Raw genomic sequence first — 26,517 nt, 5'->3', positions numbered from 1 at the left:
AGTATATTCCCTACTAATTCAAGAATCAATGGACAGGCTGAGTGTTGCAGTTTTCTTGTTTCACGTAGATGCAGTAATTGCAGAGCAACATATTGCTTTAGATCTTGTGTTTGAATGGTTTGTTGTGATCCGACTCATTCGCATCATTTCTGAGATTCAAATGTATTTCATGCTCAGTATCATCCAAATCTCCTTGTAGCTTATTGAATAGATTGTTCCTATAAAAGACGTTGTGTTTTGATTTTATGTGCCTCTTCAAAACTCGGATACTTTTAAAGGTCGCCTGGCACGCATATATACCACAAGTCAGTTGAAAACTTGGGTCGTGTGAATGAATTGAATAGTGGGAAAGTAGGTCTGTAAAATGCCTTGATACAAATGTACAAGTGACACATGCATAAACACTCACGTAGTTCTCATTCATCTTTTAAAACAGTCCTGAATTATTCTATTTTCATTACATTTTAAAATGTCAATCCGTACTTTAATTTTCTCGTACTTGATTTGCCAATTTCCAATTTCCAAGTGAAGTTTTTGTGTAATTATTAAACGTTTATTCACACCGGAGAGGCCTTTGATTTGAAGTGTTAACGACAAAAGTGATGTTTAATGTTTTGCATGCATGTATTGTGTTGGTTGTCTTGTTTTCAAGATAGTGTTGTTGAAAATAAAAAAAAAAGGTGATTAAATGAGATTGGGGGGTTGAATAGACGTTTACTATAATTGTTATGACCTGAGCTAGGGGAGGTAACTCTATCATATGCGACAATGAAGTTTGTCAAGTTCAAAGCGGGTTCCTGCAAACAATTAAATAGAAAATCTATGCAATTAAACTGACCATTTTGACATTCTCAAGCACACGTAAGTACTAAATGTTATTAGTCGATAGATATTTGTGTTGTATCCAATGCTATATGGCCACTTTGAGTGACACAATTGGATATGCACTATACACATGAGGGGCGTAACTCTAATTGTATGACCTGAGCTAGGGGAGGTAACTCTAATATATTGTCAATATGTTGTCGATGCGACAACGAAGGTTGTCAAATTTCAACCGGGTTCCTGAAGACAATGGATAGAAAAATTCATGCGATTAAACTGAACATTTTGACATTCTCAAGCACACGTAAGTACTAAATGTTATTACTCGATAGAGATTTGTGTTGTATCTAACGCTATATGGCCAGTTATTATTCGGAATGTGTGCACAAATTTGTGTGGTGTCCAGTTGAAATATTTCTTCATGATTTTCCGTTCATATGGACAGTGCGAGAATCCAAAACACTGTATTCGTACTCAGTAGTTATCTAATGAAAGGAAATTGTAAAAGTGTTTTGCATATACTTACTATAACAACTTTTCCAGTTCCCTTTGATGTTCCTGACGTTCCTGACGTTCCTGACTGTTGCACCTCGTTTACTGTGACCTTCGCTGTGAAGGACATTAGAACTGCGCATGCGCTCAATCCGTCAAGTTTGACAACCTTGTATTGTCAAAAATTGATAAAACTCACAATATGACAATGCTTTGACAATATAATATTGTCAACACATATCTTATGTAAAACGCGTGGTTAAACTATAAACATGATCGTCAACACTATCTAAATATCATATCTAATAAATGATTGTTTTAAAGCAATCAGTATAAGACTCTCAGTATTGTCACAATTACAACGTGGGTTGTCATACTGACAACTCTCAGTGTTCAAACTGACAATTCATAATTGTCAGAGCAATAATGACAACGCTAAAATTGTCAAATTGACAACGTTTTATTTACAGTGCATGCATATTCTGAAAATATTGAGCCAATGTATGCAACGAATATACATAAGGATGCCTAAACATTTGTGAAAATGCTACACTGTGTGAAATCTAAATTTTGGTTCTGATTACATTTAAAGCAAGCAGTCATGGTCCCTAGTATGGTGATCTAAGTTCAGTTGTTGGCAATATATAGCCTGTTTTTATATTGTATTCATAGTTCAAATATTTTAGATTTAATTACTAGTTTTAAATTTATTTCTGTGATAATTTAGTTGTTTTATTGTCCTTTGTACACAGGTAAGTATAATATCTAACTTTATTTTTATTCATTTATAAATTTACAACTTTCTTAGTCACGATATGGCTGAAATACTGCCGATGTGACTTTAAATATTAACTCACTCACTCATTCACTAAAACAAGCAGTTCTACGAGCACAGCATTGGTTTTCACCCCCAGTATATTTAGACTGATTAGACACTGAGTCACTTGGTGACAAGGACCATTTGTTATTTTATTACACAATGTAGGAGGAAATCACTGATGCAGGTGAGTGTGAAATATACGTGATGTAATAGGCGTCTCATGACCGGCTTTCGTGACATATTTTGGAAACACTGTCGAATATGTCGGAAAGCTCACTTCGGCATTCGAGTTTGAGTAATTTCCAAAATATTCCAACCGATTCTAGGTTTATCGGCAACGTTTATAAATCAATTACTACTGGTAATCTGATCCAAAGGAGATATCAGAGTTCGCAAACGTGCTATTTTTGAAATTCAGCGCTGCGAGTAATTGTGCGATTTTTACATTTCAAAACATACACCAAATAACGCCGTGAATCGCAATTACGTAATGTGTCAAAATGGCGTCATTTGCGATGTACCCAATTTTGAAGGTCATTTTCAGCCCTTTTTCTTTGCCTCAGATGATCGTGGATGGTACTTTTAGTCAGTATATGGCTGAAATACTGCCGATGTGACTTTTTGACCACACACGCCGAAAATCAACATCTACGTGTCGTGGATACGTTGCATAGAGAAATGCAAAGCAAAGTTGCCTATCATTTTAATGTCATATCTTTGAAAACGGTATCTACAGCAGGGAGGTGAAGGTGAGGTGAAATTGGGTTTTACGTCGTACTTGAGAATATTTAGCTCATATGACGACGTGTATGCGTGTGTATGTGTATGTGCGGCTGCTTGTACTAGCCCAGAGTTAAGCTGATTTTATAGTGCTAGCCCACTGAGATACCATGCCGCAGTGAAGCATGAATAACCCTCTCAGACACATGATACTGACTCCGAGCCGACCAGTCCTTGTTGTACCCATTAATGCCGAGCGCCAGGCAGGGACCAACAAGTACCATATTTTAACGTCTTTTGGTATGACGCGGTCGGGGATCGAACCCACGACCTTCCGCACTCCTGGCGGACGCTCTAACCACTACACCACTGAGGCGGTCTCTACAGCAGGGAGCATATTGGGGATGGAGGTGTAATGATGAAGGCTGGCGCCACACAAATCAACAAACACCAAATGAAACGCCTCACATCACAACGTGACACACTGACATTTCGTTACATTTCAGGCCGTGATATTGCTGGAATATTGCTAAAAGCGGCGTATGACTAAACTCACTCACTCACTCACTCACTCCCGTTAAATTTAAGGCCGTGATATTTCTGGAATATTGCTAAAAGCGGCCTATGACTTAACTCACGTTAAATTTCAGGCCGTGATATTGCTAAAATATTGCTAAAAGCGGAGTATGACTAAACTCACTCACTCACTCTCGTTAAATTTCAGGCCGTGATATTGCTGGAATATTGCTAAAAGCGGAGTAATACTAAACTCACTCACGTTAAATTTCAGGCCGTGATATTTCTGGAATATGGCTAAAAGCAGCGTATGACTAACTCACTCGCGTTAAATTTCAGAATGATATGACTGTTTCTGTTTGGCATCTTAGAAAGATCAAAAGACGACTGCCTTTTCAGAAGCCGCAAGACAGACAGGTGAAAATACTCATGGATAATTTGGCTCCTTCAATTATTGCTCCAGTTTTTACTTGGAATACAATATGCTTTTGCAAGCATATACAGACATGACAACCTCACTCGATGAACGGCAGTTTTATTGTACCGACTAAGAGTTATGTACAGGGAATCCCGATGCCTCACTGCTCCAATCTTTGCTCAGTCAGTCACCAGATCTGTAAGAATGCACAAAACTATATTTGTCATTTGTGGTCTTTAAATTTCTTATGTAAAACTGACGCCGATCAAAATTCGGCGGAGAGTAATACCCAAGAGGAAAATGAGATTTGATTTATCGAGGCTGCATACTGTACACACTCAACAATGTTTTAATTACCACAGAGACCACATGTTTTAGCACAGTTGTCTTTCGCCGAGTTGATGACATGTAGGGTCAACCAAGTCAGCGAGCCTGACCACCTGATACCAGAAGAGTATATAATTTTACATTTCTTTCTACGTTCATGTCGCTATTAACTTTCAGCTATGCGCTACATCTGAAATGGGCCAAAATATTCTACACTGCCTGATATAAACTTCCATCAAATAATATTTTGCAATTATGATTATATAATTATGATAATGTTTGATACTGCCAATTGATTATTCTACAATGGATATTCATGTATAGAAACATGTTTAATCACTCATTAAACACACATGTCATAAAAGCCATGGCCTAATTTCTCCATTTCGTCTTTTGTTATATATGTGGACACCGTTACTGAGTGAAATGGCGTCAGAATTTCTTGAAGTAATCAAATATAGAAAGAAATACAACATACGAAACCGAAAGGACAGCATGTAAAACTATCGTATTAAATATTATATCGTTCTGGGAGTAAGATGCTGACTGTGATATAAATTCAATATCATTTTTTGAACAGGGATGGGGTTTTAGAAAGGTCTTTTTTATTTAAAGGCAACGCCTCTGCAGACCGAAGTGAAAGTCCAACGTCGGTGATTTGTCACTGGTATTGCTAAAGAGAACCTACCTACACACCTACATCCTCAAACACACACGTCGGTGATTTGTCACTGGTATTGCTAAAGAGAACCTACATCCTCAAACACACAGGTCGGTGATTTGCCACTAGAATTGCTAAAGAGAACCTACCTACCCACCTACATCCTCAAACACACACGTCGGTGATTTGTCACCGGTATTGCTATAGAAAACCTACCTACACACCTTCTTCCTCAAACACACACGTCGGTGATTTGTCACCGGTATTGCTATAGAAAACCTACCTGCACACCTACATCCTCAAACACACACGTCGGTGATTTGCCACTGGTATTGCTATAGAAAACCTACCTACACACCTACATCCTCAAACACACACGTCGGTAATTTGTCACTGGTATTGCTAAAGAGAACCTACCTACACACCTACATCCTCAAACACACACGTCGGTAATTTGTCACTGGTATTGCTAAAGAGAACCTACCTACACATCTACATCCTCAAACACACACGTCGGTAATTTGTCACCGGTATTGCTAAAGAAAACCTACCTACACACCTACATCCTCAAACACACACGTCGGTAATTTGTCACTGGTATTGCTAAAGAGAACCTACCTACACACCTATATCCTCAAACACACACGTCGGTAATTTGTCACCGGTATTGCTAAAGAAAACCTACATACACACCTACATCCTCAAACACACACGTCGGTAATTTGTCACTGGTATTGCTAAAGAGAACCTACCTACACACCTACATCCTCAAACACACACGTCGGTGATGTGTCACTGGTATTGCTAAAGAAAACCTACCTACGTCCTCAAACACACAGGTCGGTGATTTGCCACTAGAATTGCTAAAGAGAACCTACCTACCCACCTACATCCTCAAACACACACGTCGGTGATTTGTCACCGGTATTGCTATAGAAAACCTACCTACACACCTTCTTCCTCAAACACACACGTCGGTGATTTGTCACCGGTATTGCTATAGAAAACCTACCTGCACACCTACATCCTCAAACACACACGTCGGTGATTTGCCACTGGTATTGCTATAGAAAACCTACCTACACACCTACATCCTCAAACACACACGTCGGTAATTTGTCACTGGTATTGCTAAAGAGAACCTACCTACACACCTACATCCTCAAACACACACGTCGGTAATTTGTCACTGGTATTGCTAAAGAGAACCTACCTACACATCTACATCCTCAAACACACGTCGGTAATTTGTCACCGGTGTTGCTAAAGAAAACCTACCTACACACCTACATCCTCAAACACACACGTCGGTAATTTGTCACTGGTATTGATAAAGAGAACCTACCTACACACCTACATCCTCAAACACACACGTCGGTAATTTGTCACTGGTATTGCTAAAGAAAACCTACATACACACCTACATCCTCAAACACACACGTCGGTAATTTGTCACTGGTATTGCTAAAGAGATCCTACCTACACACCTACATCCTCAAACACACACGTCGGTGATGTGTCACTGGTATTGCTAAAGAAAACCTACCTACGTCCTCAAACACACATGTCGGTGATTTGTCACTGGTATTGCTAAAGAGAACCTACCTACACACCTACATCCTCAAACACACACGTCGGTAATTTGTCACTGGTATTGCTAAAGAGAACCTACCTACACACGTACATCCTCAAACACACACGTCGGTGATGTGTCACTGGTATTGCTAAAGAAAACCTACCTACACACCTACATCCTCAAACACACACGTCGGTGATTTGTCACTGGTATTGCTAAAGAAAACCTACCTACACACTTACATCCTCAAACACACACGTCGGTGATTTGTCACTGGTATTGCTAAAGGAAACCTACGCACCCACCTACTTTCTCAAACACACACGTCGGTGATTTGTCACTGGTATTGCTAAAGAGAACCTACCTACACACCTACATCATCAAACACACACGCAGGTAAGCACGCACACCCACCCCCGGTCGTATAGACTCATGGGGTGGACATTTCTGTATACTCACCACAAAGGTTGCAATAGGAAGCACAGTTATCCTGAACCCACGTTTTGTATTGGCTGTCGGTACAAACTGACTGGCCGTATTCCTTACAGTTGGGGATTTCGTCAACGCATTGTTGACTGGGCACAGGTTGCGTTACAGTGTACGGAAAGTGCGGAATAACGAATCCTAGGAATAAGAGTAAGATTGATAAGAAGAAATTACACCCAATAACTTTGTAATTATAAGCTTTGGAAAAAATGTTTTTATTTTCTGAGGCGGCGGATAGCCTAGTGGTTCTTTAAAAGCGTTCGCTCGTCACGCCGAAAACCCAGGTACGATTCCCCACATGGGTACAATGTGTGAAGCCCATTTCTGATATCCCTTGCCGTGATATTGCTGGAACATTGCAAAGGAATCGGCATAAAACCATACTCACTCACTCTTACCTTTCTTGTCACAATATCCACATGTTTTGGCACAGTTATAGCTTGCCCATTCCTCGTACTGGCCGCCACACCCCCAGCCCTCGAAGTCCTTGCAGAAAGAGAGGTGGTCAGCACAGATGTCTCGCTGGACTAGAGCTGGAGCTAAATTTTAGAGAGGAACTTTATATAACCCCAAGAACAGAACATATGTTATAGCAATGTTGTCACTGTTAATGTTCCCACGACAGACACCTGTGAAGATCCAGTTAGAATTGATCTTCAGTAACCCATGTTTGCCGTAAGAGGCGACTAACGGGATCGGGTGGTCAGACTCGCTGACTTGGTTGACACATGTCATCGGTTCCCAATTGCGCCGATCGATGCGCATGCTGTTGATCACTGGATTGTCTGGTCCAGACTCAGTTATTTACAGACGCCGCCTTATAGCTGGAATATTGCTGAGTGCGGCGTACAACTGAACTCACTCACTTACTCCTACGAAAAACAATGAGAATGACCTCGTGTAAATTACATGTTTGACTGGGGAACTCTGGTGTTATTGAGCACTTCATGCATTATTTGGCCGTGATACTTATCGCCATATCTGTCTTACCTGATACAGAGATATCAACCAGATAAATCCAGAACACGAAAACTGTAACAACAAAAGAAATATGTTTGCAAACTGCAATCTACATTTCAAGTCAAAACATTGATTACACAACATCCTCGTTTACTGCTGACTTGGTTCCGTCCTATTGCGCACCTTAGTACAATAACCAGTCCAGAATTTTGAGAAAAATTCATGCAACTGGATACATAAATATTAATCAGTATTACTTGATACATCTAAGCACTTGTATATTGCAACACTACGCTCCTTCTAATCCTTGCAATGACGTCGTGCAGCGTGCTCTGACAAAAGGAAACTGGAAATCATGAAAATCTAAAACCGAGGCTCTGCCTCTAGAAAAGTTTAGCGGTCTGGTACCGACTTGATATTATATCAATCACATTGTGGGTTACAAAACTACACTGAATTAGCGCAAAGAACATAACAGGTGTAACCATTGAGCCAGATGAATTATGAATCATTTTAAGACCTCACCAAACAGGGTCAATCTGTGACGTCTTAGTTAAGGTCATGCTGCCTAAGCCTCGCGATAAAATACAGAAATACGATGTTATTAAACATTAAAATCAAATAAGCTTGTAAACAGCATTTTCTTATGAAACAAGGAATTGGAATTCAGTGTAACCATAGTTGTTTGTGATGTCTATTTTCACTTTCACACGAGAAAATTCGGATCGGCTGAAAAGTAGGTCATTGTCTGAATAGGTTAATGAGACTCATGTTTCGGTTTGGTCTTCTGAATCAGCATGGGTATACTGTTCAGGAAAACCCAAAGTGTATACGTTATCTTTCATACGATTATATGAAATAATCAATAAGGGCTATTTTTATGGCGAACAGAAAGTGAGTAAGTGAGTTTAGTTTTACGCCGCACTCAGCAATATTCCAGCTATATGGCGGCGGTCAGTAATTAATCTAGTCTGGACCAGATAATCCAGTGATCAACAGCATGAGCATCGATCTGCGCAATTGGGAACCGATGACCACCCGATTCCGTAATCGCCTCTTACGACAAGCATGGGTTACTGAAGATCAATATTATAACCCGGACCTTCACGGGTCGCGAACAGTAAGAATACAACGACATACGTTAACACTTTGAATATATTCCTACGCACAATTTCGAACTTACCTTCCACCACGTTATTGGAGAGCATGGCAAACCTTGGAGTAAACCTATGACTGACGGTGGCGGGTCGGTGTTGGCTATATCTACAAGGTGGGTGATAGTGAGTGTGATAAGACCGCCAACGCAGGTGAAATCTTTGTCAGCCAATTAGAACAGTTTACTGTAATCTCCAACCACGCAACGTTCGTCATAAGTTTTACCAGGTGGGGAGGTACCGTGGAAACAATGGGTCATTTTGTTTTTCTGATCGATGCTCATCACTGGATTGTGTGGTCCATACTCGATTATTTACAGACCGCCGCCATATAGCAAGATTACTGCTGAGTGCGGCTTTAAACAACCAACATTTTGTATAAATAAATAACAAAGGGAAAAACTGGATAAACATTCTTTCATTGGATGTATGTTTATCATTTATTGTTAATGATCAGCAAATGGTAGTGTAATGATCATATATGTTTTTAAAAAATTCATTTTAAACTTGTGCTTGAAATACTTATGAATGCAGACTTGATCTCGTCACTGTATGGCTGGAATAATGCCGAAGTGACGTAAAGCCCAACTCAACTCAACTCAAATATATTAAATAATCAGTGGCGATCGGATTTAGGGTCTTTCAAGCTAAAAAGCTGTTACAGAGATAGACAAAAAATGTGACGTACATTGCTTCCTTGAAAGATAGTCTGATAAATATATTTAAGAATAATACTGTATTGATTTTTCCATCACAATTGATAAATATTTTAATGTCAAAACAGTGAAGGATCTTTTTGATGTTAATTATCATTCAAGTATTGCATTTAAAGAGAAATAGAACTGATTTGTAAATAGATAAATATTTTATTATTGGTGGTTCAAATGAACATCTGAGACTGTGAGTGGCTGTATCCTCACAGCGGGTTGAGGTATTGTAAAATTATTGTTTATTACTTAAACGTAGTATCTTTGTGATTTTCAATTATGGGTAGATTTCACTACACTAGGGATGACGTAAATCAGGCTAGGGTCCATGCAGCAAGCAAAAGTACTATAAATCCCCATGGTCCCCAGTATGGTGATCTACCTTCAGTAGCTTGTGATCTATAGCCCGTTTTTTCATATTGTATTGTTCTGCATTATAGTATAAATTTTAGTTACATGCTAGTTTTGTCTCCATCTGTGATATCCTAGTTGTTTTACTGTCCTTTAACGACAGATTTTAAGGAATAACTTTATTTATTATTAATGCTTAACTTGTTTTTTAGTCACGGTATAGCTGAAATAGTGCCTATGTGACTCTAAATCTTCACTCACTCACTCAATAACACTGTCAGTTTTATTTCAATCCAGTTTGTTTGAATAACTTTATTTCTTAGTCTGTGTTTTATGTGTGTGTGTACTATAAGTAGTCAGTGATATAATGACCTTTGGTGACTAATTGAGTGCCAACTGTAAGCAACTAAGATCCCTCCATTTTTCAGTGGAGCACATGTTACAACAACTGTTGAAACGACAGTAATACGTAAAGCAACAACTACAAGACACATCTGTTTTTACGAGTAAAAACACTTTCTAGTTTGTATAGAAGACAAATGTAGCCTAACTCTTGGCCAATTGTTTGAAGTAAGACATCACAAGCAATAACATTTTGACAATGGTAAGCTCCAATCTACCGTCGTTTTATTTAAAAACGCGATTGTTATGTTTGTATTAAACACTCCGAGATCAACTATTCATTAGTATAAGTATGTATGCTTATAACACATATATAATATGCTCGATTTGTGAATTACTTTCTGTGTAGTATCCATAGATTCACACACACCACAGTGTGTTAAAGAAAAGTACAACATCTAGGCTAAATAGAGTTTCGAAGTGGAAAATGAATGTTGCAAGTAAACAAATTCTGATTGGTCGTCTTCACTAGACAAATCTACCTCGATCGCTTTCTGCTCTGCTATCAATAGGTGAGGATCCTCCGTTTTGTATCCCTTGTGATGAAAGAATCACGGTCAAGCATGTCCTGCTTGACTGTGTTGAATATTCAATCACAAGGGATATCTATTTCAAATCACGAACTGTGAAGGATCTTTTTAATGGTATCAGTTCTCATTTAATTATTGCATGTTAAAGGAATTAGATTTGTAAAATGTTTTGTAAATAGATAAATATTTTATGATTGGAAGTTTGAAATAGTAATTAAGTGGCTGTATCCTCGAGGATGGTTAAAGTACTGTAAACTTATTGTCCTCCTGAGAGGGTACGTAAGTTCCAAAACATTCAAGGTAAATTTCAACTATCCACATCTTTAATCGTAGCATATGTGTATTTTTAATGTATGGCTAGTTACATCTAACTTGGTAACAGCTGAAGAGATGAGGTTAATCAAGCTAGGGCCCATGCAGGAAGCAAGTGTACTGTTAGTCCCCATGGTCCCTAGTATGGTGATCTACCTTCAGTTGTTGGCAATCTATAGCCTGGTATTATATTGTATTGTCGTGTATAGTTAAATGTTTTAGATTTGGTTACTAGTTTTAAATTTCTACCTGTGATAATGTAGTTGTTTTACTGTCTTTCGTTGACAGGTTTTTATAATTTACCTTTAATATATATTAATTTAGTCACGATATGGCCGAAATTTTGCCAAAGTGACTTTAAATTTTAACTCACTCTGCTCTGCTATCAACTAACCACGGGCTAAGGTTGATATGTACGAATATGTGCAAGGTCATTTTGCGAAAATTCAACATCTATACTGGTGTCATTGAATGCTAGTTACCTACTAAACACTATATTGAAGCAGCCACAACTCCCCGCTATGACGTAAGGTCACTTGATTTCAACATTGCTCATTAACTCTCGGTATTTTCCGGAACACGACTAGTTTATTAGTAGTATTAGGCTCCGTCCGCCCGTCCGTACGTACGTACGTACGAATTGGAATATCTTAAGAACCATTGACTAGATGGTACCTATTTCATATTTGGTACCTAGGTTCATCACAGTGTAAGAAAGGTTCCAGTCAGGTTTGGTGACCTTGACCTTCATTTCAAGGTCACAAGGGGACTTTAACGTTTCACCCTTGTCTGCAAGATATCTCAAGAACCGTTCTCTGGATTTTCTTCATATTCAACACCAAACTTTATCTAAGGATCTTAACATGCATGTTGAGCTTGTCAGTGAGATATCTAAAGGACCCGTCAATGGGTTTTCTTCATCTTCAACTGCAAGCTTCATCTAAGGAGGGCGCATGGCCCAGTCGATTTTGGTGACCTTCACTCAATTTTCAAGATCATGGCGACACTTTGAAGATTTCAGCATGTTAACATGCATGTTTAGCTTGTCAGCGAGATACCTCAAGAACCATTCACTGGATTTTCTTCATATTTGACACCAAGCTTCATCTAGGGAAGGTGCAAGGCCCAGTTGATTTTGATAACCTGCACATGTTAAGATTATCAGCAAGATATCTCAAGAACGGTTCACTGGATTTTCTTCATAGACTTTCAAGACTTCCCTTGAATGTTTTTCAATATGCAATTTCTTTATTATTAATTTTGCATATTTCATACACCATGACATTCTTGTCAAGTTCAAAGTGAGTCTTGAAAATATTTGTGCATTTGAACAACTACAGAGCAAGATATTAAGAGAGGTTGACTTGTCATGTTTTTGTTGACATTTAACTTCATCTTAAACTACGACCTTCACTTTCATTTCTTTTTAAGTTTGATTTGATAATTTGCGGCGGGGGATTATGTCACCTTAGTGACAATGCTTGTTAACCTTGTTGCAGGATCCCTTGGTTGTAGTCGTCAGACAATTTACAATCTGAGGACAAGTACGCAAAAGACGGGCACCGTTGGAGATCTCCCAAGTCCTGAGTTACGTTACACCAAGACTACGTACAGGTAAGTCTACATATGTGTGGCTGCAACCTCCACAAGCAGACAGTTGTCCAGAATCAGAGTGGCAGCACAGGCCATCGTGTCTTTGGGAGGATTAAAGATTAGAAAAAAAAAAAAATTCAGAAGAGTTATTTCACTGTGAAGCATTTTCGATTGGGGGGCATCTGAATTTGTTAATATATTTTCTTAATCTTTAATCATCGTAAAGACATGACGGCCTGTGGCAACTAGGCCGCGGGTATCCGACCTTGGCATCCATATAAATCATCGTGCTCAACGTTTATGATGGGTCCGTAGACATGTAAGATTGAAAAACAAGCAGTGGAACTAGACTGCCTTCAGTGACGGGTCACGCTTCACATTGGGTTGAGCGATATCAGGGTACGCACGCGGCACACATGGGGAAGATGTAACGTAAGTTCGTGAGGTGGACCGATTTGGCGGAAGCAGAATAATAATTTGTGGAGCATTTTGTGCCAACTGTCGATCTCAATTGGTTGATGGTCCAATCTTGCAATACAGTATTGGAACCGAGTTTTGACCAAAGTCCTACTTCCATTCATGCATTTCAACGTTACGCTACGCTCTGTACTGCAGCGCTGAGTTACAACTTCTTATATGAATAAGACGAGTATATGGATGGCAACTTCTTCTTTATTGTATAACACGACGTTTCTGGGCTACTTCTTGCCCCTTCTTCAGGTGAGAGAACTGAACTTCTAAATGCCCCTCAAGAATCTCTTCTTATATGAAGCAGTACATGCATCGACTGGCCTTCCGGTTTCCAAGACTTGAAGCTGATCAAACACATTTTGGATGACGAGCAGAAGAAACAACCCCAGACTTTGCAGGAACCCCAGCAATGACTAATGACGTCAACTTCCGGTTAGAGTGGTCCGACAGGTTCTCCTGTCCATGAGGAGACGTTGTGGTTCCGTCCCAGGGAGGCCACACTCGTCTTTGACTCTCCCGTTCCAACAGTGTGAAGTTCGAGTACCGGGTCACGGAACGTCATGCATTATTTTCAGATTAAATAATGTCTCAATGTACTTTTTATCGTCTGTATTGTTACCGACCCGTAAAGATCCGGGTTAGAATTGATCTTCAGTAACCCATGCTTATTGTAAGAGGCGACTAACGGGATTGGATGGTCAGGCTCGCTGACTTGGTTGACACATGTCATTGTATCCCAATTGCGTACATCGATGTTCATGCTCTTGATACACCGGATTGTCTGGTCGCACTCAGCAATTTTGCAGCTATATGACGGCGGTCTGCAAATAATCGATTCCGGACCAGACAATCCAGTGATCAACAGCATGGGCATCGTTCTACAAAGTCAGTGAGCCTGACCACCCGATCCCGTTAGTCACCTCTTACGACAAGAATGGGTAGCTCAAGACCAATGCTAACCCGGATCTTCTCGGGTCAACATTGGATTAAACCCGTGACATCAAAACACGAAGAAGGCAAATTGTAGTTTAATGGCTTTGACTAATAAATGGAAATCTAACAAATGGAATCTGATTACTTCTGATTGTACTGTGTTCCCGGCAACACTTCCACCAGTCACACATCTGAAAAAGCCACAAAAGAAATTAATCTGCTGATAAAGGATATATTACATTTGCATATACAAATACAGAGAGGAAACTTTTTAGTCGGTGGAGGTGGAACTGTGACTTTTTAAGAAAACTGTTTTATTCCAAAAAATCTGGGCTGAATGAATTCGCCCTCAGGATATATCCCGGAATATTAAGTGTTAGCTGGGTATCCTGAAGTGTGAAGAAATAAATTTAATGGGTATTCAGTCATTGTAAATATCATCTCCTAGCTTTAGTCTTGAGTTAAAAATGCATGAGATACGGATTCTCAATCTCGTATGAAACGGAATCTTTCCTGGACTTGACACCTCTCTCTGCCATGATCTGACAGATTCTGTAAAGGAAGTGGGCGGAGGGGTAGCCTAGTGGTTAATGCGTTCGCTCGTCACGCCGAAGATCCGGGAACACATGGGTACAATGTGTGAAGCCCATTTTCTGGTGTATTATTGCTGGGATATGGCTAAAAACGGCGTTAAACCATACTCACTCACTCACCCTAAAGGAAGTAATCAGTGTCTAAAGTCTATTATATCATAGTGGAATAGCGTATATATTTGTGTATCGAAAACAAAGGTAAACCAGAAGTTCTAAATAGAATGCATAATGGGTGAAATCACCGTAGTTTCTGTGCGCCTTGGAATCATCTGTCATCTGCAGAGAGTATTGTCAACAGAACATTTGTTATCTGTGGTGTGGATAGAGACTGTTGAAGGGCAGGTATAGGGAAAATATATGATTGCGATAGTGTAATGAATATCAGTTTTTCAAGATACATTAATTCAAAACATTCACATTTGTGGAAAATAGTCAGTGTAATAAGTGAAAATGTTTAATTCAGATTTATCGTAATCGTTTTAAAAAAAAATACAATCCCAGTGTGCCAACATTGCAATCCACGGACAATAGTATCTCAAATCACTAAAGCGTTAGGCGCAGTGGTATGTGTTAATTGTTGTCAGGGCCTGATTGGGCAGCATTTTTATTTTCAGTGTTTCGCCCGACCGACCCAATGTTTTTGCCGACCAAATTAAAAAAACAACACTAATCCCTTTTTTTGTCATTCCAGCACCGCCGCGCTGGCTTGGTTGACACATGTCATCGGTTCCCAGTGGCACAGATCGATGCTCATGCTGTTGATCATTCGATTGTCTGGTCCAGACTCATGGTTACTGCAGATCAATTTTAACCCGGATCTTCACGGGTCCAACTAAATGGAAATCAGAGTAGAGCATCTACATGGTTGGTACTAATCCACGGCGCACCTTATTGGCACTGGATGAAAGAGGGCGCTATTTACATTTGAAAATGGCTTACTTACCACAGAGTCTACATGTATATGCACAGTTGTCCAGCGCCCAGGTTCTGTAAGCTCCACCACATGTTTCGCTGCCGTACATATCACAGTTGGGCAGTTTGTCCTGACAAGTGTTGAAACCTGGAATTGCAAACTTATTAGGAGAGAAAGATCAAAATTTCGTTAGCTATTTGTTAATGCCATACACAGCCAATATTCCAGCTACATGTATATGGCTTTGATCTGTAATAATCGCCTCTGAACCAGACAATCCAGTGGCTGACATCATGAGAATCCATTTTCCTAGTTTGAATACAATGACATGCATCATTAGGTCATCGTGCCTGACCAACCGATGACGATAGTTGCAGGGTGAATCCGTATTAGTATAGTTTGGAACATAACAGACTAAAGGTGCGTTCACACGTTGCAACTAGTTTGTTACAACATGTTGCATACAACAAGTTGCACGCCTTGAGTTGCGTTCACACACAGGCCAAGTTGTATACAATTTTCGGTATCGTGAGATCTCGTTTTACATGTTGCTTAGCAACGCACTGTAGAAACTAGCGTACGGTCATGTTGCGTCGTCCGTTGTTGTGGTATCGCCACGTTTGATGTCTGCATAAATATCACGAGACTACGAAACGCGATCTGATTGGCCAGAACCGTACAACTTGTCGCATGGAAATAGAGCAATTTCTATTCCTTGCAACAAAAATCTGTCCAACTACCCTGTTCACACTGTGAAATTTGTTGCATGCCACAAGTTTTATACAACTAGTTGCAACGTGTGAACGCACCTTAAGATTACAGAGACAACCAGTAAAAACAAAATGAAAAATAAAATATTAACACCATTCATTTGGATCTAAACGTTTTAGCCTTATTATTTTACTGGGCGTTCGAACAATATTTCCGTCACCACATGACGATGGAAAACACGGGGCATAATCGGAGACATTTGTGGCTGATTCGGGCATTCGCTTTATCGCCCTGAAAAAAATCTAGGCGATATCGCGACAAAGCGATAGTACGACACGATATTGCGATATGGCGACACGATATATCGATATTGCGATAACACGACACGAAATGGCGATAAAACGGCGCGACATTGCGATATGATTCATTCTTAGGATTTAATAATACGATAGCGGGAAGTGTGTGAGATAAACGCATTCGTAAAACCATCCATTCTACGGAAATAGCTCATCCAAAAGCACGATGAGTGATGACATATTCCAAACTGTGATATTTGTCCATGTCAAGATCATGAGAACTCTGTAGGCTATAAGAGTTCATCAGAATAGATTTGGGCTCTTACGGTGCCTGATCGATCTGCCTGATCTTAATAGGAAATCGATCTCTGAAGGGGTTATTTTTAAGAATGGTAGTTGCTTATCAAGAAAGGAAAATATCATAATAAACGAAAAATTGTAGAAGATTTTTCTTCTTCTATCAATAAATAAGTAAATAATACATTGCACACCAAAATAATGTCAGTAGGTATAGTAAATCTATCTCAGAGGTTTTGACAATTATCGTTGATAATTTGGCGGGATATAGGTTTTTAAAGGGGGTATAAATACGTTTGTATATTGCTGAATTAAGTCACCCGTGAAAGTCCGGGTTAGAATTGATTCAGTAACCGAATCTTGTCGTAAGAGGCGACTAACGGGATCGGGTGGTCAGACTCGCTGGCTTGGTTGACACATGTCATCGGTTCCCAATTGCGCAGATCGATGCTCATGCTGTTGATCACTGGATTGTCTGGTCCAGACTCGATTACTTACAGACCGTCACCATATAGCTGGAATAGTGCTGAGTGGGGCGTAAAACTAAACTCATTCACTGAGTTGAGTAAAAGTAATATATCTAAATCTTTACTGTGCAATTTGACCGTTATCATCATGGCCATCAGCAAAGCCATGTATAAGTCAGCTGCATATGGCCTTTTGGGCACGGAAGCTTAATATTGTGGATGAGGTGCTGGATACTGCGGACTGACCATGCATGTACTGTACATACGATACAAGGATGCCTGAAAGTGAAAATATATGTAGAATTCTGGTTTTCAACGGGACTGGACCCTCATACAACGGCTGGCTGATGATCCCCTCTGAGATGTCATCTCTCCGTTGCTGCACTATCATGTAATTGTATATTTGAAGCCGATTAAAGTGTTGTGGACCCGCTGAGGAACTTCTGTGTATAAGGAGACGGATAGCCAAACAAAACAGCCCGGGATACAATATTACACATGATTGGATTAAAGTATTTAATACAAAAGTAGGTCCAATTCATTTATTTTTATCACACTTGTCGAGGCTAGAGCATTAGGATTTTACTGGAAAGGTACATCTATGGGAATGTAAACTTTTTGGGGGTGAAAAATCTAGTTAATAAAGTATAAATTCAGATATATCATAAATGTATATGATTAATGTGCAAGGGTTTCAATCTGTCTATAGAGATATTTATAGATTATGAAAGTCTGGTTCATGGTATTATGCATGATGTCTTGTAGTTGTTATAACATGATGCCACTGGAAAACGATTTGTAAGCAAACTTTTAAAAACATGTATGGATATGGTCATGTACACAAAAGGATTAAATGAAGCATCACCCACATTTTATATAAATAAGAACAGAAACACTACATGTTGAAGAAAAAAAAAATCCAGCGTATTAAAATGTTAACCGAAATATTTTCTCTGATTAAACAAAAACAAAACTGAAATTCCTGGACAATGCCGGAAAGTATGGTCACCATGACTACGTCACCAATCTAATTGTCAAACAGTTCTCAAATAATATAACTGTTGTGATTGTATGAACCACCACTGGCGACCGCATCAGTACCTGGTGTTGCCACCCCTAGCACGGATAACATCTGTCAGTCTCCTCCTCATACTGACAATCATGCCTCGAAGTCAAAGCACCGAAATCATCTGCCATTCTTCGTGGAGTTTATGCGCCAATCCTGCAGATTTTGTACAAGAGGACCACCAGCTCTATTTCGGCGTCCAATATAGTCTCTAAGATGCTTGATGGGGTTCATATCGGGGTTCCTTGTGCGTCATGGTAATGTTTCCATGGCGTTGTTCTCCAAATTGGCGAGTCTAATTGGACGACGTACCCCTGGCCAGCCAATTTCCTCGGCATGGGACATGGGATTGCGTCGAATCAACATCGAGGTCATTGGCCTTCCTCGATCTTTCAGTTCTTGGACGATCCTTCAGTTCACCGATGACCACGTGCTTCCTTATAAGTCAATCAACAACCGTTAATGTTCACTTCAGCACCGATGCTGACATGGCATGCAGGCGTCATCCATGCCAATAACTTTCCATTTTCCGAAAGTCTTGCCGTGTCAAGAAAAGTTAATGTTTTGTACTGTCATCTTTTATGTCAGTTCAGAGAGCACATACTGCAATTTTGAAATGTATACCCCAATGTGCTAGGCACGTTCGCAGCACTTGAACCTGCTTCCCACTGCGTTGTATATATTGGGTGAAGCACGTGCTTTACATGTGCATTCGTGCATTGTAGTATGGTCGCCTGTTTGAATTAAAAGTTTTAAAATTGCTCTTAGTTTCAGGTGGTGCTTAATTAACGCTCATGTGTTTATTTAGTTACAACACGTATATGCGCTACGGATGTTAATAAGCCGTTTGTCATAGGCCTTAAAAGACATGTACATCCCAAAACGGCACGGCAGTTTACCCAATTCGAGAAAAAGCTGAATAGTACACCTTATTATAAAAAAAGCAGAACCTTATTTGTTACATGTAAAGTTTTAATAACACTTTTTGGTTGTAACTCATACGATGGTTTTAAAGATGAGACAATGATAAATTTGTACAATAACAAACTTTTACTTCGTGTTGTATGTATTAAGATTGAATATAATCAGCCAAATGACATGCTAGTAATGACCATTTAAAGAAAACCGGTAAATAAATCAAACATGTTTACATTTAGTGTAATTTTCCACACTTATGGATGGAACAATGATTCCATTCGCCGACGTTGTTCCGGTTCACTCTCACTTAGCCAGACTCTAACCAAAAAGGTCTTGTTAAGACAACATTGCACTATGGCCAGGTGGGAGATGTGAGGCAGGTAATTAGCTTTCGCCACTGAAGCGTCAGCCTTTGTTCTAGGACTATAGTCTATATCTACAATGCGACACGATTGAAGATGTATGCAAGCTAGTGTGTGTGAGTTTGTTTGTAATATGAAATTTGGTTTAAACATATTTATTTCTTATATATTGTTCAGAAACTGCAAACAAGCAAAAAAGCTTATATTAATGCCTCTCCAGACAAAATAACATTTACGCGACTTGCATTTCATAACATTATTACAAAAGTACATGATATCATAAATAGCATTAAGCATACAATATACATAAATATAAACATCCATACAGCAATAATACTTTTAGTTCTGCAAAGGGCCAGATGAAAACTTAAGATTGATTAAATCTTCTTGAAGTGATAATACAGTTATGTACTGATCTGATAATATCATGATTTATAGATCTGGGTAATTCTAGATTACCATACAGCGCGTCATGTATGTTATATTCATGTTTAAAATAAATTAAATCATTATAGCATCATAGTTCGCACATATAAAAAGATAATGAAGGGTGTCCTCAAACGCAGCACAGCAAGTACATGATGGGTTATCGGATATAAATCTACTTACTTTATAGGCATTTAAATCACTGCATTATTTGACAGAACCTGTTTCCAATGTTGATACCAAACCCAAATGAAGTATTAACAAGTACAGAATTTATCTGTGCAGTCCAATTTGTGTCTTTTTGAAACCAGAGTCCTAGATGTTTGTGCTCGGAATAATAATTACTTTTGCATAAATAACCTTGGACTAGTTAAAATCATTTCACTAATATCACTAATTGAGCATTTCCTGAAATCCTCCAAAAGAATTCAAATAATACCATATCAATGTATCTCACTTTAATACAAGTGACAGCTGCTATAAAGTTAGCTCCCATTCTTCAGACAGTCATTCTTCAGACAGCTTAAAACAACAACATTTACGGTCTAATGCACAGCAATCGAGAAATATGTTACCTTTGATAGAGAAATGGAAGAACCCAGTTAAGTATTTCAATTGAGAAAGGAAACACAACCACATTGACATATGTATGTATATAATTTATTCATATGATATCATCATGTTGTCATGAATAACATGTAGTAAAATGTTCATACACTGTATGTTCATCTCTATTCATATATGTCCATTACAATTACATTCAAGGACATAAGGGACTTGAATGAAAATTTAGAAAAGCTATATACAATCCATTTACTGTATACGGTATACGCTTTCTAATATCTATATGTTCAGAATGTTTCTGATGAAACTGATAGTGTTGTTATAGGTTGAGAAGACTGTCCCCTCATACATCAAGTATGAGGGAATGGAAGATGGTCTTTCCGACTTCAAGTTCATGGTCCTTTCTGAGGGGAGGGAAGTGTTTAAAACCAGACATCTGTTGGAAGCCCTGTATGTGTTCATGGCGGGTTTCTACTGCTACAATCTACAGTACCAACAAGCATTGCTCAGAACCCACATGATTTTAGTCCAAATGGTGCTCAAAGTGTGCAACAAACCAACGGGACAAAAAAAACTCAAACTCAAAGCTGCCGAAAAGACTGTAAGCACATTAATTTCCAAGCTAAATGCAGGGAAATAAGTGTTAGAACAATGATCACTTGTGCCAGTTTCACTTTTCAAGGACTATTCAACCTATTGCATCTGAATTTTGAAACTATGAGAAACTAAATTTAGGCAATTCTATAGTTGTATTGGTATGATTCCAATCAAACAGTGTTCTCTGCTACCTCAATTTCCATCTGATGAATTTGTTTGGCGCCTGTGAAATATCAACAAAACATTAGAAAAATAGCTCACATCAAAGCATTCACCGAGTACTCACCGCCAGCGAAGGTTTTCCGTCTTGAAATGTCGAACGCCTCACTGGTTGACACATAGCTGAGTAGATCTAGATCCTAACAAGGTTCTTTTATGTAACGAGTAGATTATTTACTATTTGTTTTGATTAGACTGCTCCTGCTCACGACCTTATAATCCGGACATCCCACTTCCAAGCTGCGCGAACCTTATCACTGCGCACGCGCTATGAGCGCAGCCCAGCTGTTGCAACCACTTTTCACCCCAAGCTGGGGTGAATTTAGTGAATCGTTTGAACTCCGATTTCGCGGTGTGTGTGTGTGTGTGTGTGTGTGTGTGTGTGTGTGTGTGTGTGTGTGTGTGTGTGTGTGTGTGTGTGTGTTCATCGCGTTTTTTTCAACTTTATAAGTTGAATTTGCATTTTTGATGATTTGTGTCTGTAAGTCCATACCGAAAGGTATCAGAATCTGCAAAGTTGTGTTTTACCAGGGATAATCTACAACACGTTATATAGTCTCCCTGGTTTTACGTTGCATGTGACCTTTAACATTTTCCTTACAGCCCTTGCTTGTTAGGCTGACAATCAAATTTGACCATACCTGATAACTATTTGACAATGCAATGACAACTATTTGACAAAACACACACCCGAATGACAACTTAATGGGTTGTCAATAAATTGTCGGTTGTCAAATTGACAACTTATACATTCACCCCAAGCACCGTCCGACTACAACTTTTTAGTTGTCAAATTGACATTTTTTTACAGCGTGGACGCATCACATACGCATACGCACATACACACAAACTCACATAAAGATGAATATATCGCAGTATCGCTCTGTCGCGTAACCATTTCGCATTATCGCAATATCTTCAAGTCGTTATGTCGCCTGTTTATATCGCATTATCGCCGTATCGCTATATCGCATTATCGCCGTTTCGTGTCGTGTTATCGCAATTTCGTATCCTGTTATCGCAATTTCGTGTTGTGTTATCGCAATGTCGTGTCGCGTTTTTGCCATATCGTGTCTTGCTATCTCCATATCGTGTCGTGTTATCGCTATTTCGATTTTGACTGTATCGCTATATCGTGTGGCCATATTGCAATATCGTGTCATATTATCGTTTTGTCGCGATATCGCCTAGATTTTTCAGGGCGATAAAGCAATGGCCCGAATCAGCCACCATAGTGTCGTCAAGTTTGCTAACGATATTTATTTATTGGAGTTGTTCAGTTCCATGTCCACACTCACTCACTTGCATTCAGAATCTCAATTACATTGTTAATGTACATTTCTGTTTTAAATTAGCTCTTTTCTCCGCATATTTCGTTATGTTTGAGTTATAAATGTACAACTTTTCTTTGTAAAACGGCATCAGAATAACTTGAAATACTCAAATATGGTAAGAAATATACTAAACTAACAGAAGTATCACTTTTTTCAACATATTGTTTTAGATGAGTAAATCGGGCCTTGCTACATTTGTTGAACAAGGATGATGTTTTAGAGTAAGTGAGTATGGTTTTACGCCGCTTATAGCCATATTCCAGCAACATCACGGCAGGGGACACCAGATATGGACTTCACACATTGTACCCATGTGGGGAATCGAACCCGGGTCTTCGGCGCGACGAGCGAACGCTTTAACCACTAGGCTACCCCACCGGCCCTGATGTTTTAAAAGTTTTTTGATTTGTTTAATTCTAACCATCTCCACGAGATCTATCTGCAGACCGAAATGGAAGCAAAAACTATACACTCGATCTTCTTCCTGCCACACTGTTAAAGGTGGGTGGATACGCTACAGCAACGCACGACGGTTACTCATAAAAACAGATACGCGCGCGCACGCACCTACGCACACAGACACAGGGTGGACATTTCTGTATACTCACCACATAGGTTGCAATAGGAAGCACAGTTATCCTGAGCCCAGGTTTTGTATGCGGTACACACTGACTGGCCGTATTCCTTACAGTTGGGGATATTGTCACTGCAGCGTTGACTAGGCACAGGTTGCGTCACACTGAGGGGTTGGTGTGTACTATGTGTGAACCCTAGGAACAAAAGAAAGAGTCACATTGGTAAGAGGAAAACCTTCTTTCTCCTCGATAATGTGCAACAAAACTCATGTTTGGTTTCTTATAAAAGCTTATACAAAAATGTTCTTACTTTTCTTGTCACAATATCCACATGTTTTGGCACAGTTATAGATTGCCCATTCCTCGTACTGGCCGCCACACCCCCATCCCTTGAAGTTCTGGCAGGTTGGGAAGTGGTCAACACAGTCGGTTGTTGGAGTTGAAGTTGGAGCTGGAGATGAATCTGGAGCTGGAGCTGGAGAGAAACTTCAAACCATGGTACCAATAATGATGTGCGTATAAAGGATGTGTGCGCGCGCGTGTATGTGTATATATGCGCGTTTGTGTGTCCGATTGTCTGACGATCTTACACTATGGCCATCTTGATATGGTTGCCTGATTTCTGTTTAACGCTGCACTCAGCAGTATTCAAGCTATATGGCGGCGGTCTGCAAATAATCGAGACTGGACCAGACAATCCAGTGATCATCAGCACGAGCATCGATCTATGTAATTGGGATACAATGACATGTGACAACCTGTGATGCTCTCAAAGGAGATAACTCCAACTGAACTGAGAAATCTCACACACTTGTATTGCACGGACGACTGTAGTGTTGGGAAGAAGTGCCAATATCTCCATCCGGGCCTCAAATGCACAGAATTTTGTAAATGTGGAGGACAGGATTGTCAGAACACTATTTCTTCCACATTCTCTGACAGTGATGGAGATGGTGAATTTGACTAACACAGATCATACTACACAGATCATGAAGTTTTAAACATGACGGTTGTTGGCATATATGATTGTCTGAATCTTACCCACAATGTAGCTCAAATGTTATGCAGTCTTTCTGCGGATATGTGAACAAATTGATAAATTTGCAGTAATATATTTTGTAGAAACTATTAGATATCGTGGCGAAAGTGATGTGATATTAACATAGACGTACATATAATTGGTGCTCAGTTTATCAAGAAAACCGTTCAGGTGCTTGATGCATGACTACCCCTTTTAATTATTAGGTTCTTTTGTGATGATCCTAATACTGTGGTCATACAAAAGATACATGTTGTTGTCCTCTCTTGACAGGTCATAGTATAACTTGCCTAAAATGTATACGGGGTTGGATAATCAGGCAAAAGATGTAGTGGCTACTTACCATAAACAGAAGTGTCCATAAAATATTCATTTTTGTCTGTAATATATCTCAATTAAAATCGCATAACGTAACAAGTTTATTACAACTGTTCTGTTTTATTGATACTATTGTAAAGCTAAAGGTTTCAACAATCCAATGGACACAGATGTACTCTTGTTTTTGGTCATTCTTCTTTTGGTGAGTATTGAAAACACATGAATTTATAAGTTTGGTTAAAATTTCATTTTTGGTGAATGAAATACAACTATTACAACAGCTTTCAAAATACATATCTATGCTAAATGAATGGCCAAACCATGTCCTTTAATTTTCAATCAGTTTTGTTAAAATATGTGAAATATTTTAGAAATCTTCGTGAAAATGTGTGTTAGTGTAAATTTTCAAATGTTGCTTACCACGTGCCATACATATATCACCCGACCACAACCTTAATTTTCCAAAAGGATAGGTATATAACATAATAAAAATATAGGTTGTGGCTTGTTATACCTCCGGTTGGGGTAGATCTCTCTGACGAGTCAGAAACCACTAATCTAATAATTACAAAATTGTAAAAGCAATCAATTCCCGTGACCCCAATACTGAGTGAGTGTAGTTTTACGCCGCCTTTAGCAATATCCCAGCAATATCACGGCGGAAGACACCAGAAATGGGCTTCACACATTGTACCCATGTGGGGGATCGAACATGAATTCGGCATGACGGGCGAACGCTTTAACCACTAGGCTCCCCCACCGTTCCCCGTAACCCCAAGGACAGAGAGGGACTATTTTGTTCATTACAGCAATGTAATAACAGCACTGGAAACAATGAAAATGCTTCATGGATTATGTGGCCCTGATATTCATCACCTTATCTCTCTTACCTGACACGGATAGGTCAGCCAGAAATATCCCAACCACGAAAACTGCAAGAAAACTGCAAAATGTAACCTACATTTGTGTGGAATGTCGAATCTGACTTCAATCTTTAATATATAAACCCTCAATGTAGACGTTATATTTCATTATTACACTTAGATTATAAAGTAAGGGATATTTTGAGAGGTAGGTATAGAACCGCATGTCTTTATTCTTTGAACTTACTACCATTATTTTCAGCTGCATTACGAACTTACCTTCAAGGACGTTATAGGAGAGCATGTCAAACCTTGGAGTTAACGTATGACTGACGGTGTCGGGTCGGTGTTGGCTGTTTATACCAGGTGGGTGATAGTGAGTGTGATAAGACCGCCAAAGCTCGTGTAAACTCAGCCAGTAATTTCCAGCCACGCAACGTCGCTGTACACACTGACTCTCTACCAGAACAGGGGCGGTGGGGTAGCCTAGTGGTTAAAGCGTTGGCTCGTCACGCCGAAGACCCGGGTTCGATTCCCCACATGGGTACAATGTGTGAAGCCCATTTCTAGTGTACCCCGCCGTGATATTGCTGGAATATTGCTAAAAGCGGCGTAAAACCATACTCACTCACTCACTCTACCAGAACAGGTTCTTCATTAGTTTTAACTGGTGGGGAAGGTACACTAGATACATATCGGTCTGTT

The 26,517-nt window shown here is 39.4% G+C and overlaps 2 protein-coding genes across 4 annotated transcripts; both read right to left on the bottom strand.

The window, feature by feature from the left end:
• Nucleotides 1–3,891: 3,891 nt before the first annotated feature.
• LOC124292110 lies at nucleotides 3,892–9,076 on the bottom strand. The gene is made up of 5 exons (XM_046729157.1): nucleotides 8,985–9,076; nucleotides 7,832–7,873; nucleotides 7,240–7,380; nucleotides 6,815–6,979; nucleotides 3,892–3,987 (listed from the first exon to the last, which is right to left on the bottom strand). Exons 1-5 carry the CDS (start codon nucleotides 9,007–9,009, stop codon nucleotides 3,971–3,973), a joined length of 390 nt encoding a protein of 129 aa, XP_046585113.1. The 5' UTR covers nucleotides 9,010–9,076; the 3' UTR covers nucleotides 3,892–3,970.
• A 5,257-nt stretch (nucleotides 9,077–14,333) lies between these two features.
• LOC124292107 (putative tyrosinase-like protein tyr-1) lies at nucleotides 14,334–26,208 on the bottom strand. Of its 3 annotated transcripts, none has more exons than XM_046729153.1 (6): nucleotides 26,092–26,208; nucleotides 25,840–25,881; nucleotides 23,903–24,061; nucleotides 23,626–23,787; nucleotides 15,791–15,907; nucleotides 14,334–14,445 (listed from the first exon to the last, which is right to left on the bottom strand). In XM_046729153.1, the coding sequence occupies exons 1-6, from the start codon at nucleotides 26,114–26,116 to the stop codon at nucleotides 14,438–14,440; spliced, it is 513 nt and encodes a 170-aa protein (XP_046585109.1). In that variant the 5' UTR covers nucleotides 26,117–26,208; the 3' UTR covers nucleotides 14,334–14,437. The 3 variants fall into 3 exon arrangements, with proteins under 3 accessions (XP_046585109.1, XP_046585107.1, XP_046585108.1); XM_046729151.1 differs by having other exon boundaries at nucleotides 23,903–24,073; nucleotides 26,092–26,188; XM_046729152.1 differs by having other exon boundaries at nucleotides 23,903–24,067; nucleotides 26,092–26,146.
• Between the last annotated feature and the right edge of the window lie 309 nt (nucleotides 26,209–26,517).

This window comes from Haliotis rubra, unplaced genomic scaffold (assembly GCF_003918875.1).
Source record: "Haliotis rubra isolate DU_JTF1 unplaced genomic scaffold, ASM391887v1 Scf507, whole genome shotgun sequence".
Classification (NCBI taxonomy): domain Eukaryota; kingdom Metazoa; phylum Mollusca; class Gastropoda; order Lepetellida; family Haliotidae; genus Haliotis; species Haliotis rubra.
The sequence above is the reverse complement of the archived record's forward strand: the minus strand, read 5'-3'. Positions and strand labels throughout refer to the sequence as shown.